The sequence below is a fragment of the Tachyglossus aculeatus genome, chromosome 1, assembly GCF_015852505.1.
Source record: "Tachyglossus aculeatus isolate mTacAcu1 chromosome 1, mTacAcu1.pri, whole genome shotgun sequence".
Lineage (NCBI taxonomy): Eukaryota > Metazoa > Chordata > Mammalia > Monotremata > Tachyglossidae > Tachyglossus > Tachyglossus aculeatus.
The window spans coordinates 115,060,117-115,074,412 of NC_052066.1; the positions used below are offsets into that span (position 1 = coordinate 115,060,117).

The following is a 14,296-nucleotide window of genomic DNA, read 5'->3' on the forward strand; positions in this document are numbered from 1 at the left end:
CAGTGGGCTCACGGTCTAAATCCCCAAAAGCGAGTAGTGCGCAGGTGGGTTTGTGGCCTGACAGCTCTGCGCTGGCGGTCCTTTTTTTCCCCCCAAGGTAACTTAGAAGGGTCCATGGCGCGGAGAAAGGAAGCCAAGCTTTACAGAGTCACCACATGTTCCCTCCTGCTGCTTCTGATCCTCCTCCAGCCTGCAGCGTGAAGGCCCCAGCATATCATTCGCCAGGGTCGTGGTGTCTGCGATAATTGCAGCATTCTCTCTTTGGGGACAGCGTTTCTGCTCGCCGAGGTTCAAAATGCTCGATCTTCGGGAACGCATCGAAAATGTAATTGTGCTTTATTTTTATAATTGGACATAAAAAATTCAGGGCAATCTGTCCCGAGTCATCAGTTTTAGATGCAGTTGGAGCTTCTCTTTAGCTTAAGGGTTATGTGGTTTATCAACTTTCGGGTTTATTTTTCTTTTTATAGGCTTTTGCTGGTAGGTGGCTGTGAAAATAACGAGGGCGGAAGATCGAGAGCCGCGTGTTGCGGGTTGTCGGCCTGGAGAGTTCTTTCGGGATCACCTTATTATAAACAGGTCACTGGTAGCGAAGAGAATGTCACCGCAGTAAGTGGAATTTGTCGTGTTTTACATTTGCTTGTGGGTTTTGTCCAAATCAGCTCCTTGCGGAATGCAGTGAAAATGGAAAATGTTCCTTTTAAAGCTAACGCGGTAAAGCTAATGAGATTTCAGTGGTAATATATCGAGTAGAAACCTCAACTCACATTCCCTTCATTGACTGTCCCTTTGATAAAACTCTTGCCTGAAATGATTTCAAATGATTTTATAACAGTGTATAGTAATTGCGGTATCAATCAATGATATTTATTGAGTACTGACTGTTTGCAGAGCACTGCACGAAGCACTTTGGAGAGTAGAGGGCAACAGAGTTGGTAGAAATGTTCCTTGCCCGTTACACAGTACTTATATACATATCTGTAATTCATTTATACACATTAATGCCTGTCTCCCCCTCTAGACTATAAGCTCATTGTGGTCAGGGAATGTGTCTTTATTGGTATACTGTACTCTCCCAAGTGCTTAGTTCAGCGCTCTACACACAGTAAGCGCTCAATAAATAGGAATGAATGAATGAATGAAAGCCGCTTCTGTTTGCGAAAGCACTGTGCTAAGTGCAGGGACAAATACTGGAAATGTGTCTTCCAACTCTTATATTGTTGTACTGTGCTCTCCCAAGCGCTTAGTACAGAGCTCTGCACACAGTAAGCGCTTAATAAATAGGATTCATTCATTCATTTATTCAGTCATATTTATTGAGCGCTTATTGTGAGCAGAGCACTGTACTAAGCGCTTGGGAAGTACAAGTTGAGAACATAGAGAGACGGTCCCTACCCAACGACGGGCTCCCAGTTTAGAAGGGAGAGACAGACAACAAAACAAAACATGTGGACAGCTGTCAAGTCATCAGAATAAATAGAAGTAAAGCTAGATGCACATCATTAACAAAATAAATAGAATAGTAAATATGTACAAGTAAAATAAATAGAGTAATAAATCTGTACAAATATATATACAGGTGCTGTGGGGAGGGGAAGGAGGTAGGGCAGGGGGGATGGGGAGGGGGAGAGGAAAGAGGGGTCTCAGTCTTGGCAGTTCTCCTGGAGGAGGTGAGCTCTCAGTAGGGCCTTGAAGGGAGGAAGAGAGCTAGCTTGGCGGAGGGGCAGAGGGAGGGCATTCCAGGCCAGGGGGATGACGTGGGCCGGGGGTCGACGGCGGGACAGGCGAGAACGAGGCACAGTGAGGAGGTTAGCGGCAGAGGAGCGGAGGGTGCGGGCTGGGCTGGAGAAGGACAGAAGGGAGGTGAGGTAGGAGGGGGCGAGGGGATGGACAGCCTTGAAGCCCAGGGTGAGAAGTTTCTGCCTGATGCGCAGATTGATTGGTAGCCCCTGGAGATTTTTGAGGAGGGGAGTAACATGCCCAGAGCGTTTCTGCACAAAGATGATCTGGGCAGCAGCATGAAGTATAGATTGGAGTTGGGAGAGACAGGAGGATGGGAGATCAGAGGTTGATGCAGTAATCCAGTCGGGATAGGATGAGAGATTGAACGAGCAGGGTAGCGGTTTGGATGGAGAGGAAAGGGCGGATCTTGGCGATGTTGCGGAGCTGAGACCGGCAGATTTTGGTGATGCTTGGATGTGAGGGGTGAATGAGAGAGTGGAGTCGAGGATGACACCAAGGTTGCGGGCTTGTGAGATGGGAAGGATGGTAGTGCTGTCAACAGTGATGGGAAAGTCAGGGAGAGGGCAGGGTTTGGGAGGGAAGACAAGGAGTTCAGTCTTGGACATGTTGAGTTTTAGATGGCGGGCAGACATCCAGATGGAGATGTCCTGAAGGCAGGAGGAGATGCGAGCCTGAAGGGAGGGGGAGAGAGCAGGGGCAGAGATGCGGATTTGGGTGTCATCAGCGTAGAGATGATAGTTGAAGCCGTGGGAGTGAATGAGGTCACCAAGGGAGTGAGTGTAGATCGAGAACAGAAGGGGACCAAGAACGGACCTTTGAGGATCCCCTACAGTAAGGGGATGGGAGGGGGAGGAGGAGCCCGCAAAAGAGACTGAGAATGAACGGCTGGAGAGATAAGAGGAGAACCAGGAGAGGACGGACTCTGTGAAGCCAAGGTCAGATAGCGTGTTGAGGAGAAGGGGGTGGTCCACAGTGTCGAAGGCAGCTGAGAGGTCAAAGAGGATTAGGATAGAGTAGGAGCCGTTGGATTTGGCAAGCAGGAGGTCATTGGTGACCTTTAAGAGGGCAGTTTCCATGGAATGTAGGGGACGGAAGCCATATTGGAGGGGGTCGAGGAGAGAGTTGGCATTGAGGAATTTGAGGCAGCGGGTGTAGACAACTTGTTCAAGGGGTTTGGAAACGAATGGTAGGAGAGAGATAGGGCGATTACTATAAGGGGAGGTGGTCAAGAGAGGGTTTTTTTTAGGATGGGGGAGACGTGGACATGTTTGAAGGCAGAGGGGAAGGAACAAGTGGAGAGTGAGCGATTGAAGATGGAAGTTAAGGAGGGGAGGAGGGAAGGGGCGAGAGATTTCATAAGATGAGAGGGAATGGGGTCAGAAGCACAGGTGGCCGGAGTAGCACTTGAGAGGAGGGAGGAGAGCTCCTCTGAGGATACTGCTGGGAAGGATGGGAGAGTAGCAGAGAGGGTTGAGAGCAGGGGGTTTGGAGAAGGGGGAGGAGTGACTTTGGGAAGGTCAGACCTGATGGAGTTAATTTTACTAATGAAGTAGGAGGCCAGATTGTTGGGGGTGAGGGAAGGAGGAGGGGGAGGAACAGGGGGCCTGAGAAGGGAGTGAAATGTATGGAAGAGCTGACGGAGATGATGGGCATGGGTGTCAATAAGGGAGGAGAAGTAGTTTTGTCTGGCAGAGGAGAGGGCAGAGTTTAGACAGGAAAGGATAAACTTGAAGTGAATGAGGTTGGCATGGTGTTTAGACTTTTGCCAGCAGTGTTCAGCAGCTTGAGCATAAGAGCGAAGGAGGCGGACAGTGGCGGTGATCCAAGGCTGTGGGTTAGTGGTACGAGAGCAACGAAAGGAAAGGGGAGTGAGCGAGTCGAGCTGAGTAGAGAGGGTAGAGTTGAGAGCAGTAATCTTTCAAGATTGGGTAGAGAGGAAAGGGAGGTGAGGTGGGGTGTGAGGCGCTCAGAAAGATGGATGGGGTCGAGAGAGCGGGGATCTTGAGTCCTGACCCATTTCCTGTACTTCACAGCACTCACAAGCTGATATATTTGTTCCATAATTGTGTGGTTTATTAAAAATATATTTTTTGCCTTAAACAACATACAACATAGTCATGTGAATTTGCTGCTCTGAATTTCAAATGATCCTTCAATTGTATACACAAATTTGGGTATTGGCAGACCAAGATAAAGCCAACTGATTTTCCCCAATTTTGTCATTTGGCATCTGCTGTCCATTGTCATTATTCTAGCTGACATCATTATCAGTAAAGAATATTTACACACTTATGTATGCATGGTACTATGCCAAAAACATTTATGATTAGCAGAATAGACTTTCGACATTTACAAAAATACATTTAAAAATAAATTGTGTCTTTTGTAGTCAGGAAAAGAAAAACACAAAGTCCAGGACCTGTTCCTGCTATCTCTCTTTAGAAAAGATCTTCATTCTTCTAGCTCTTGTCTTACTAGATGTTGTATCAGAGGTGCCATTATCAATTCTCTCTTTTGCTGAGGCACAGAGAAGGTAACTATTGGAGGAATCAGGATTCTGATTCAAAACCTGGCTCTTTCTTGATTGCTTTAGATCCTGAGTCAATCAATCAATCAATTAATCATATTTATTGAGCGCTTACTCTGTGCAGAGCACTGTACTAAGCGCTTGGGAAGTACAAGTTGGCAACATATAGAGACAGTCCCTACCCAACAGTGGGCTCACAATTTAAAATACTAATGACTTATGCGACCAAAAGAGTTGCATAAGAAATTTAGAAAGCTGCAGCTACATTGGAGAGGAAAAGCTCTTACTCAGAGCCTTCCATCTTTATCTTCTCTCTGGTACTCTAGGTAGTTTTTGGAGTGGGTCTGTGAATGAGCAGACATTAGTTCCCTGAATAGCTTCTGGTACTTCATGAAGATAAAATCCATTTCTTTTTAAAATGTCATTTGTTAAGCGTTTACTGTACTGATCGCTGGGGCAGATACAAGGTAATCAGGTTGGACACTATTCTTGGCTCACAGTCTTAATCCCCACTTTACAGATGAGGTCACCGAGGCACAAAGAAGCTAAGTGACTTGCCCAAGGTCACACAGCAGACCAGAAGCAGAACTGGGCTTAGAACCCAGGTCCTTTGGACTCCCAGTCCTGGCCACGCTGCTTTTCATTCACAAGAGTCAGGCCTTAGGGGTTTTTCATACATTCGGTTTGATGAGGTCCCTATCTCCAGGTGGTTACAGAACAGTTTTTGGCAATACAAGTTGGTTAAGCCCAGATACGCGATAAATAGGCACATACCATCACCAGAATAGCAAAGCCCACCTCAAATGCCAAATAGCATGATCACACGTCCAAGTGATGATGTGATTGCCCACTATGATTTGGAATTGGATTGGGCAGGAAAACTGAGTTCTGTTTAAAAATACTCAAACTAAGAAAACTAGAGAAATTGTTCACCAGACTGAAAATTTCATTCTGCAGTTATTAGTAACCTACGTGAACCCCGCGTCAGTCAATCAATGGCCTCTGTCGAGCGCTTACCAATCAATCGTATTTATTGAGCGCTTACTGTGTGCAGAGCACTGTACTGAGCGCTTGGGAAGTACAAGTTGGCAACATATCATCATCATCATCATCAATTGTATTTATTGAGCGCTTACTGTGTGCAGAGCACTGTACTAAGCGCTTGGGAAGTACAAGTTGGCAACATACGGAGACAGTCCCTACCCAACAGCGGGCTCACAGTCTAAAAGGGGGGGACAGAGAACAAAACCAAACATACTAACAAAATAAAATAAATAGAATAGATATGTACAAGTAAAATAAATAAATAAATAGAGTAATAAATACGTACAAACATATATACATATATACCACATGATTGTACTTAGTACTTGAGAGATTACAATACAACTGAAATAGCAATCCCATTCCCTGCCTGTCATGAGCATCGATCTGTAGAGGGGACTGAGCGACATAGGGGAAGCAGCGTAGCTCAGTGGCAAGAACCCGAGCTTGGGAGTCAGAGGTCATGGGTTCTAATCCCGGCTCCGCCACGTGTCTGCTGTGTGACCTTGGGCAAGTCACTTCACTTCTCTGGGCCTCCGTTCCCTCACCTGTAAAATGGGGATGAAGACTGTGAGCCCCATTGTGGGACAACCTGATCACCTTGTATCCCCCCAGCGCTTAGAACAGTGCTTTGCACATAGTAAGCGCTTAACAAATGCCATCATTATTATTATTATTATCACTGGGTCCTTAGGAGCTGTGGCAACTGCCCGTTACCCCCCTGTGGACACGCCAGATTCTGGGGTGGCACCGTTCTCTCTAGAACTCAACCTATTTGTCATTGTCAGGCTGAGGGGGAGATGAGATGATCTGCCCCGATTATAATAATGATGGTATTTGTTAAGCGCTTACTATGTGCAAAGCACTGTTCTAAGCTCTGGGGAGGTTACAAGGTAATCAGGTTGTCCCACAGGGGGCTCACAGTTTTAACCCCATTTTACAGATGAGGTGACTGAGGCCCAGAGAAGTTAAGTGACTTGCCCAAAGTCACACAGCTGACAGTTGGCAGAGCTGGGATTTGAACCCATGACCTCTGACTCTTTTAGACTGTGAGCCCACTGCTGGGTAGGGACTGTCTCTATATGTTACCAACTTGTACTTCCCAAGCGCTTAGTACAGTGCTCTGCACACAGTAAGCACTCAATAAATGCGATTGATGATGACTCCCAAGCCTAGGCTTTTTCTTTGCATATTTTTTCAGCTCCCTGGCTGAATTTTTTTTAAAAGAAAATATGGTGTGTCACCCAAATTATAGGGGGAAGTACTGTGTGGGAAAGCGAATGCTGCGCTGTGTGATTAACTTTTGGAAGTATAGAAGTGTGGTAATTATGTTTAAATTTACAAGAGGTTTGCAACCCTTCTTATATTCCTGCTATGCATGTTTTTCCTTTCTTTTTCTCCTCTGTAGCCAATTAGGAGTTAGGAAGTTAATTTATCTGTCAAAAAATATGAGCAAAATCGACTTCTCATATATTGTATTCGTGTATTGTATTACATTATTTTCATGAGACTATTATTAAAAAAATACTCTTCATAAAACTCTATGTCCCAGTGACTAAAATTTAAAGTAGAGTATTGAAATAATTTTATGTTTCTCTGTTTTAGTTAATCGCTACACTTTTCTGGGCCGTGTTATTTTGAATAAGCCATTTGTTGCTTCCTCCCCACTCCCCGTTTAATAAAATCTACCTCATTACCTGATAGTGTTTTATTTTTTTTAAGTGTCATGGTAGCATGGTTTCAGATTAAAAATATTATTTGAAAATGTATGTAAATATGTTAAGGATCTTTTTTGTGAAAGGATCGAACATGTACTTATTTATTGTAATAACTTTCAACATCCTTAGTTCTACTTCCTATAGTGTAATTTTGCAGTTCGCTCACTTATAAAATGAGCAGTTTGAAAGTGGCTCTTTCCTATACAAAGAGTATCCTCAATAGTTATTTTTAATGTTTAGTAATGATCTCAAGACACTTATAAAAATCAATATTTTGATAATCCTGTGGTTGCAATTGAAATTACTTAGGTGTAGACTCAGAGTTTGACCAAATAAATCCTGAAAGTATTACAGAGACAGAACTGAAAACTGTCATTCTCTCCCCTCCCTGCCCTGTTTTTGAAATCTATGGTCATAAAGGGTTTGGCTGTTTTGAAATGATTTGAAATAGTAATATTTAAATGAAAAGTGAGTATATAATTCTATTTCTGTACTAGAAATATTGATTTTTAAGTGGCACGCCAGTTAAATAAAAGTTGTCTGATTTTTGTTTTTCCTTCCCGACGTCCAAGTAAAGCATCGTAAACTTGGATGTGATCGTATTCAAGGAAATTAAACTGGGTTTGGCTTGGTTATCTAAACTACTCTTGGTCCTTATTGGGTCAAATGATCAACTTTTTACCATACCCTAATAGTAATGTTAAGGATTACAGTGGCTTGGAAGAAGTTTACTCTGAGGAAAGTTTTGCTCTTATTTCAATTCAAGCATCTTGAACTTTTAGAAATGGCTCTTTTGACAGCATAGCTTTATATTTGTATGTAACTGTGCTCCTCCAAAAGCATTATTAAGAGAAATATTTTAAATACCGTCAGTTCCGTTTGATCATTTTATTCTATATGGGATTTGTCACAGTTTACCGTATACTTTGTGGTATATTATCCTTTCTGAGCAAGATGTGATCCTGTTTTCCAGGTACCAAGGAGGCTGGGATTACTGCGAGTTTTGAACTTCAGCCTCTATGGCAGATCGGGACAAGAACAGGTAATGCAGAATTGGTGTGGAAAGCACATGTATGTCTCCTTTGTGGAAATGGATCTAATTAGAAAACACCTTCAAAGGTGACCATCAAGGATGATGATCAAATTGCCCAGTTATCCGTGGCATGCAGCAGGAGAAAAAAATATCAGAATTTCTGAGTTTGTGTTCCTGAGAAATACAGTAGCGTCAGTAATCTTTCTATCCTTTGCAAGTGTTGGTTGTGTGTTGAGTATGGTGTGTCACAAATGAAACAATCAGTGGTGTTTATTTAGTGCTTACCGTGTGCAGAGCTCTGTACTAAGCACTTGGGTGAGTACCATAAAACAGAGTTGGTAGATATGTTCCCTGCCCACAAAGAGTGTACAGTCTAGAGTTACAGTCTAGTCTAAATTGCACTAACCTTGGTGGGTTTTCATTTTTTTTCTAATTGCATTTTTTAAGCACTTACTACTACGTACCAGGCACTGTTCTGAACATTGGGGTAGATAAAAGGTAATCAGATCGAATACAGTCCCTGTCCCACATGGAGCTCACAGTCGTAATCCCCATTTTCCAGACGAGGTAACTGAGGCACAGAGAAGTCAAGTCCCGTGGTCTATCCTCTAGGCCATACTGCTTCTCAGGGTGGCTACAACACAGCCCAGGGAGTCAAAGAACCTGGCTTCTAAGCCAGGCTCCACCACTTGCCCGCTCTGTGACCTTGGGCAAATCACTTTACTTCATATAGTTAATGTATGGTTGTGGTGGTCTCTCCTGGTTATTTACATGCTTCATGAAGGACATTCTACTCTGGTTTAGAGTTTTGAAATGGTTTATGTGTATAACTATTTATGCTGATAAAAAATCTGTGCATTTGTTATTGCTCTGAGATCATCTGCTCCAAGGAAGGCTAGACTTCAGAGTGGTATGAATGCACATTCTTTGTAATTTTGCTTTATGACTTTATGCTACATACATGCACCAAGATTCATGCCATTGTTTAGCTAGCCATGTGCCTGTTCCATGTAGAACCAATTTGTTGCCAATTTGTTGCCAATATGTTGCCAATTTGTACTTCCCAAGCGCTTAGTACAGTGCTGTGCACACAGTAAGCGCTCAATAAATACGATTGATGGTGACGATGTAGAAAGGACTGTAAGCTCCCTGTGGACAGGGAATGTGTCTGTTACATTGTACTCTCCCAAGTGTACACAGTAAGCGCTCAGTAAATACGGTTGACTGACTGACGGACCTACATTTGGGCTATCAAAAGTACAAATAATCAGATTACACATACCCTCTAACCAGTCATTCAATTAGTTGTATTTATTGATTGCTTACTGTGTCCAGGGCACTGCACTTGGGAGAGTACAACACAACTATCGTTGTGACACATTCCCTGCCCGCGACAAACTTACAGTCTAGCGGGAGAGACAAACATTAATATAAATAAATAAATTAAGGATATGTAAATAAATGCCGTGGGACCTGTTGCGGGGTGCTGAATAAAGGGAGCAAGTCAGGGCCAGTGCAGAAGGAAATGGGAAAAGAGGAAATGAGGTGGTCACAAAATAATTTTCCTGTTAATGTAATACGGTGATTTCACTAGATTAGGTCAGAGAAAGAATATTTTTCTTTCCATGTGCTGGTGGCAACAGGACAGTGATCTTTAGTATGTCAATTAAGGTAGACTATCTTTGGCAGGTTCTAACCGATGACTTTACTAAATGTAGGTTAAAGTCAAATGTTCGCATTACAGATACTAATAATAGGATCCTGATGGCATGCTGTTTTTAGATTAAAGACTCGATAGAGCAGAAGACGGTGCAGATGTAAAGTTCAGCGAAATAATGCGAGATATGGAGGAAAAACAAAGGTGATGAAATGAGATGACTGAATTTCAGAAAGGACTATTTCAAGTGGTCACATTTCGGGAAGAATAGCAATCAGTCAGTGGCATATGCAGAGAATTCTACTAAGCCCTTGGGAGAGTACAGTACAACAGAGTTAGTAGACACATTTCCAGCCACTGTGAGCTTACAGCCCAAAGGGGGAAACAGAAATTAGTATAAATAAGTACATTATGGATTTAATGTACGTAAGTGCTGTGGGGCTGAGGGAGGGGTAAACAGCAAATGCCGAAAGGGTAGAGATTTGTGTGTAAAATTACTGTCTAGAGCTGCTGTCTATGCAGATCATATTTTCCCTTATCAAATTATCTCCATATAGAATGTAGCTATTTTATAACATCACAGAGTTTGCATTAGCGGTCGAATGGCTGCAAGGTAGAACACTTAATTTGGATGGATTCTTTGAAACGCTTCTCAGTGAGTGAGTATTCAGCACTATTGCGATTCAGAGTATTATTGTCCTTCGATTAGGCAAGACTTCAAGAATGAAGTCTCAAGATACCTTAATTTTACGTGCTTTCTTAAAAAAGAACAGCCTTTACCCTCACAAAAAAAAGGACGAGTCACGGCTGAAAGATATTCTCCTGTATATATGTATATATGTTTGTACATATTTATTACTCTATTTACTTATTTATTTATTTATTTTACTTGTGCATATCTATTCTATTTATTTTATTTTGTTAGTATGTTTGGTTTCGTTCTCTGTCTCCCCCTTTTAGACTGTGAGCCCACTGTTGGGTAGGGACTGTCTCTATATGTTGCCAATTTGTACTTCCCAAGCGCTTAGTACAGTGCTCTGCACATAGTAAGCGCTCAATAAATACGATTGATGATGATGATGGGTAATTACTTTTTTTTAATAACCCTCTGGTGATTGGTTGATATCAGTTTTGCCAGAAGCCGTATTTCCTACAATTTTTGCTAATATTTGTAGTGTTTCTTTGGGATTGCTGTTATTACCTACCCAAAACATTGGAACAGAGGTAGCACCGACACAAATAGAGAAAGGTTTCCACATTTTGTATGATAGCACTGGTAAACTAGGGTATTTAGATAGGTGGCTTCATTTGTCTCTTCATTTCATAATCAAGTTAGCCTTTTTGAAAATTGATCGATGATAATTCAGATATAGATAATGGATTCCTGTGATGCTGATTAAAGCAAAATAATGATCAGTTAAATAAAAAGGCCAATTTCATATGTTGTATGCATTTAGGCATATGGGCACTTCTTTGCAATTCTTAAATTTCCAGTGTAAGATTTTTGAAAGGGAGAAAATACTAGAAAAATTGGATTTTTCTTATACCTTCCTTGGTCCTCAGGACTCCTTCCTCATCCTCCTCCAAAGTGTCCTCTTTGCCCATACTTTCTAAGTGCACCCTAATCTTTCTAGTCCAAAGAGCATATATCTTCAAAGCCGTTGGGCAAAAAAAAAAAAAACATTAAAGCACATTTGGCCTTTGGGAATGAACCTAGTCAGTAACCTTAATTCCCTTGGTACATTCTGGGGCATTACAGTGATCAATCAATCAATCAATCGTATTTATTGAGCGCTTACTATGTGCAGAGCACTGTACTAAGCGCTTGGGAAGTACAAATTGGCAACACATAGACACAGTCCCTACCCAACAGTGGGCTCACAGTCTAAAAGGGGGAGACAGAGAACAGAACCAAACATACCAACAAAATAAAATAAATAGGAAAGAAATGTACAAGTAAAATAAATAAATAAATAAATAAATAAATAGAGTAATAAATATGTACAACCATATATACATATATACAGGTGCTGTGGGGAAGGGAAGGAGGTAAGATGGGGGGATGGAGAGGGGGACGAGGGGGAGAGGAAGGAAGGGGCTCAGTCTGGGAAGGCCTCCTGGAGGAGGTGAGCTCTCAGTAGGGCCTTGAAGGGAGGAAGAGAGCTAGCTTGGCGGAGGGGCAGAGGGAGGGCATTCCAGGCCCGGGGGAGGACGTGGGCCGGGGGTCGATGGCGGGACAGGCGAGAACGAGGCCCGGTGAGGAGGTGAGCGGTGGAGGAACGGAGGGTGCAGGCTGGGCTGTAGAAGGAGAGAAGGGAGGTGAGGCAGGAGGGGGCGAGGGGATGGACAGCCTTGAAGCCCAGGGTGAGGAGTTTCTGCCTGATGCGCAGATTGATTGGTAGCCACTGGAGATTTTTGAGGGGGGGAGTAACATGCCCAGAGCGTTTCTGGACAAAGACAATCCGGGCAGCAGCATGAAGTATGGATTGAAGTGGGGAGAGCCACGAGGATGGGAGATCAGAGAGGAGGCTGATGCAGTAATCCAGTCGGGATAGGATGAGAGACTGAATCAGCAGGGTAGCAGTTTGGATGGAGAGGGAAGGGCGGATCTTGGCAATGTGATAAAATCACATATTCATTCATTCAATCGTATTTATTGAGTGCTTACTGTTTGCGGAGCACTGTACTAAGCGCTTGGGAAGTACAAGTCGGCAACATATAGAGATGGTCCCTACCCAACAACGGGCTCCCAGTCTAGAAGGGGGAGACAGAGAAAAAAACAAAACAGACAACAAAACAAAACAGACATATGCAGTTAATGAGGAGCGGCAATGACCGGCATGTAAGGGACCCAAACTAAATTTTTAAAATGTACTGCCTTTCAGTATTAAATTTAAATGGAAGAACAAGGAGAGAATTATTGCTGTTCAGATGTCCTGAGAAATCTTCATAGCATTTCAAGGATTAGGGGTTAAACATTTGAGGGATTTTTGTTATTTACAGGAGACTGAAAATACAGTTAGCATGGCAGGAGGTTTTGATTACGGAACCAACTATAATTTAATTCCGAGTGCTGCTTACTTAGCTCACACTTTTCAGAGTGTGTGGAAGGAGGGGTGCCCCCCAGCACAGAAGGGTTTGGGCTTCAGTCGCTATTTCAGATGAGGGTGGAGAGGTGCCCTGGGCTTGCCAATTGGGAGCTTTGAGTATTTCATTGAAGAGTTGCTCTAATTCCTTCAATGTTTAGTAGTTTTTCTGCGATTTTCTGGAATACTGCAACTTTAATCTCCAAAGACTAGGTAAAATGTTAGGTGTCTAAATTGAAAAAAAAATGGAAGTAGCATTATTCAATCATTCATTCATTCATTCGTATTTATTGAGCACTTACTGTGTGCAGAGCACTGTAATAAGCGCTTGGGAAGTACAAGTTGGCAACGTATAGAGACAGTCCCAAGTTAATAACCAAGTTAGTCTTTTTGAAAATTGATTGATGATAATTCAGATATAGATAATGGATTCCTATGACTTTGATTAAAGCCAAATAATGATCAGTTAAATAAAAAGGCCAATTTCATATGTTGTATGCATTTAGCATATGGGCACTTCTTTGCAATTCTTAAATTTCCAGTTTAAGATTTTTGAAAGGGAGAAAATACTAGAAAAATTGGATTTTTCTTATACCTTCCTTAGTCCTCAGGACTCCTTTCTCATCCTCCTCCAAGGTGTCCTCTTTGCCCATACTTTCTAAGTGCACCCTAATTTTTCTAGTCCAAAGAGCATATATCTTCAAAGCCTTTGGGCAAAAAAACCCCCAACAAATCACATTTGGCCTTTGGCCCTACCCAACAGTGGGCTCACAGTTTAGAAGGGGGAGACAAGTAGCATTAACATAATTAATGCAACAACTGCTTTCTCCTGTTGAGTTACCTGTTGATCACTGTTGCAGTAGTGTTAAACCATACTCTGCCAATTTTACGAAAGTCAGTGGTACGGATTCAGTCGTGATTTTTGTGACAATTTAGTTCAGCGTCGAAAATGCGTTCTTCTACCACATCTTAGAAGATTATCACGTAATAATTAAATATCTTTGTAAGTAAATCACGTGACGGCAGCTGACATCTTTAGATTCAGAGTGTTTCATTTCTTTACTGTAGACATTTGATTTTGAAATGGCCTCATGATGGCCGAAATCTGTGGCCTGGAGTTGAAGAGGTGGCAAGAGAAATGGGAGCCTGGGAGAAAGTAGTCGTGAGAAGACTGGGCTAGAGATAATAGGTAGTTTGGTGAAGAAGAGAATCTACATTTAGTGTTAGTCTTCCGACAAAATGATGTTGATGAGCGGAGATTTTGGCTAAAATAGTTGTATATGTAGGCCAGTTGCGGGTGGGGCGGGTTGAGGGTGTAGAGGGAGGGTGGTACAGGAGTTTCTATCATCATCAATCGTATTTATTGAGCGCTTACTGTGTGCAGAGCACTGTACTAAGCGCTTGGGAAGTACAAGTTGGCAACATATAGAGACGATCCCTACCCAACAGTGGGCTCACAGTCTAAAAGGGGGTTTCTACCACAATAGT

General features: G+C 42.6%; 1 protein-coding gene across 2 annotated transcripts in view; it reads left to right on the plus strand.

Annotated features, from left to right (window-relative positions):
* The window catches only part of NBAS (NBAS subunit of NRZ tethering complex), a 352,219-nt gene that overhangs the window by 71,327 nt on the left and 266,596 nt on the right, over positions 1-14,296 (plus strand). For both annotated transcript variants that reach the window (XM_038758591.1, XM_038758650.1), the window contains exons 10-11: positions 471-609; positions 8,006-8,074. In XM_038758591.1, the coding sequence (XP_038614519.1) occupies positions 471-609; positions 8,006-8,074 (208 nt within the window). The remainder of the gene's footprint in view (positions 1-470; positions 610-8,005; positions 8,075-14,296) is intronic.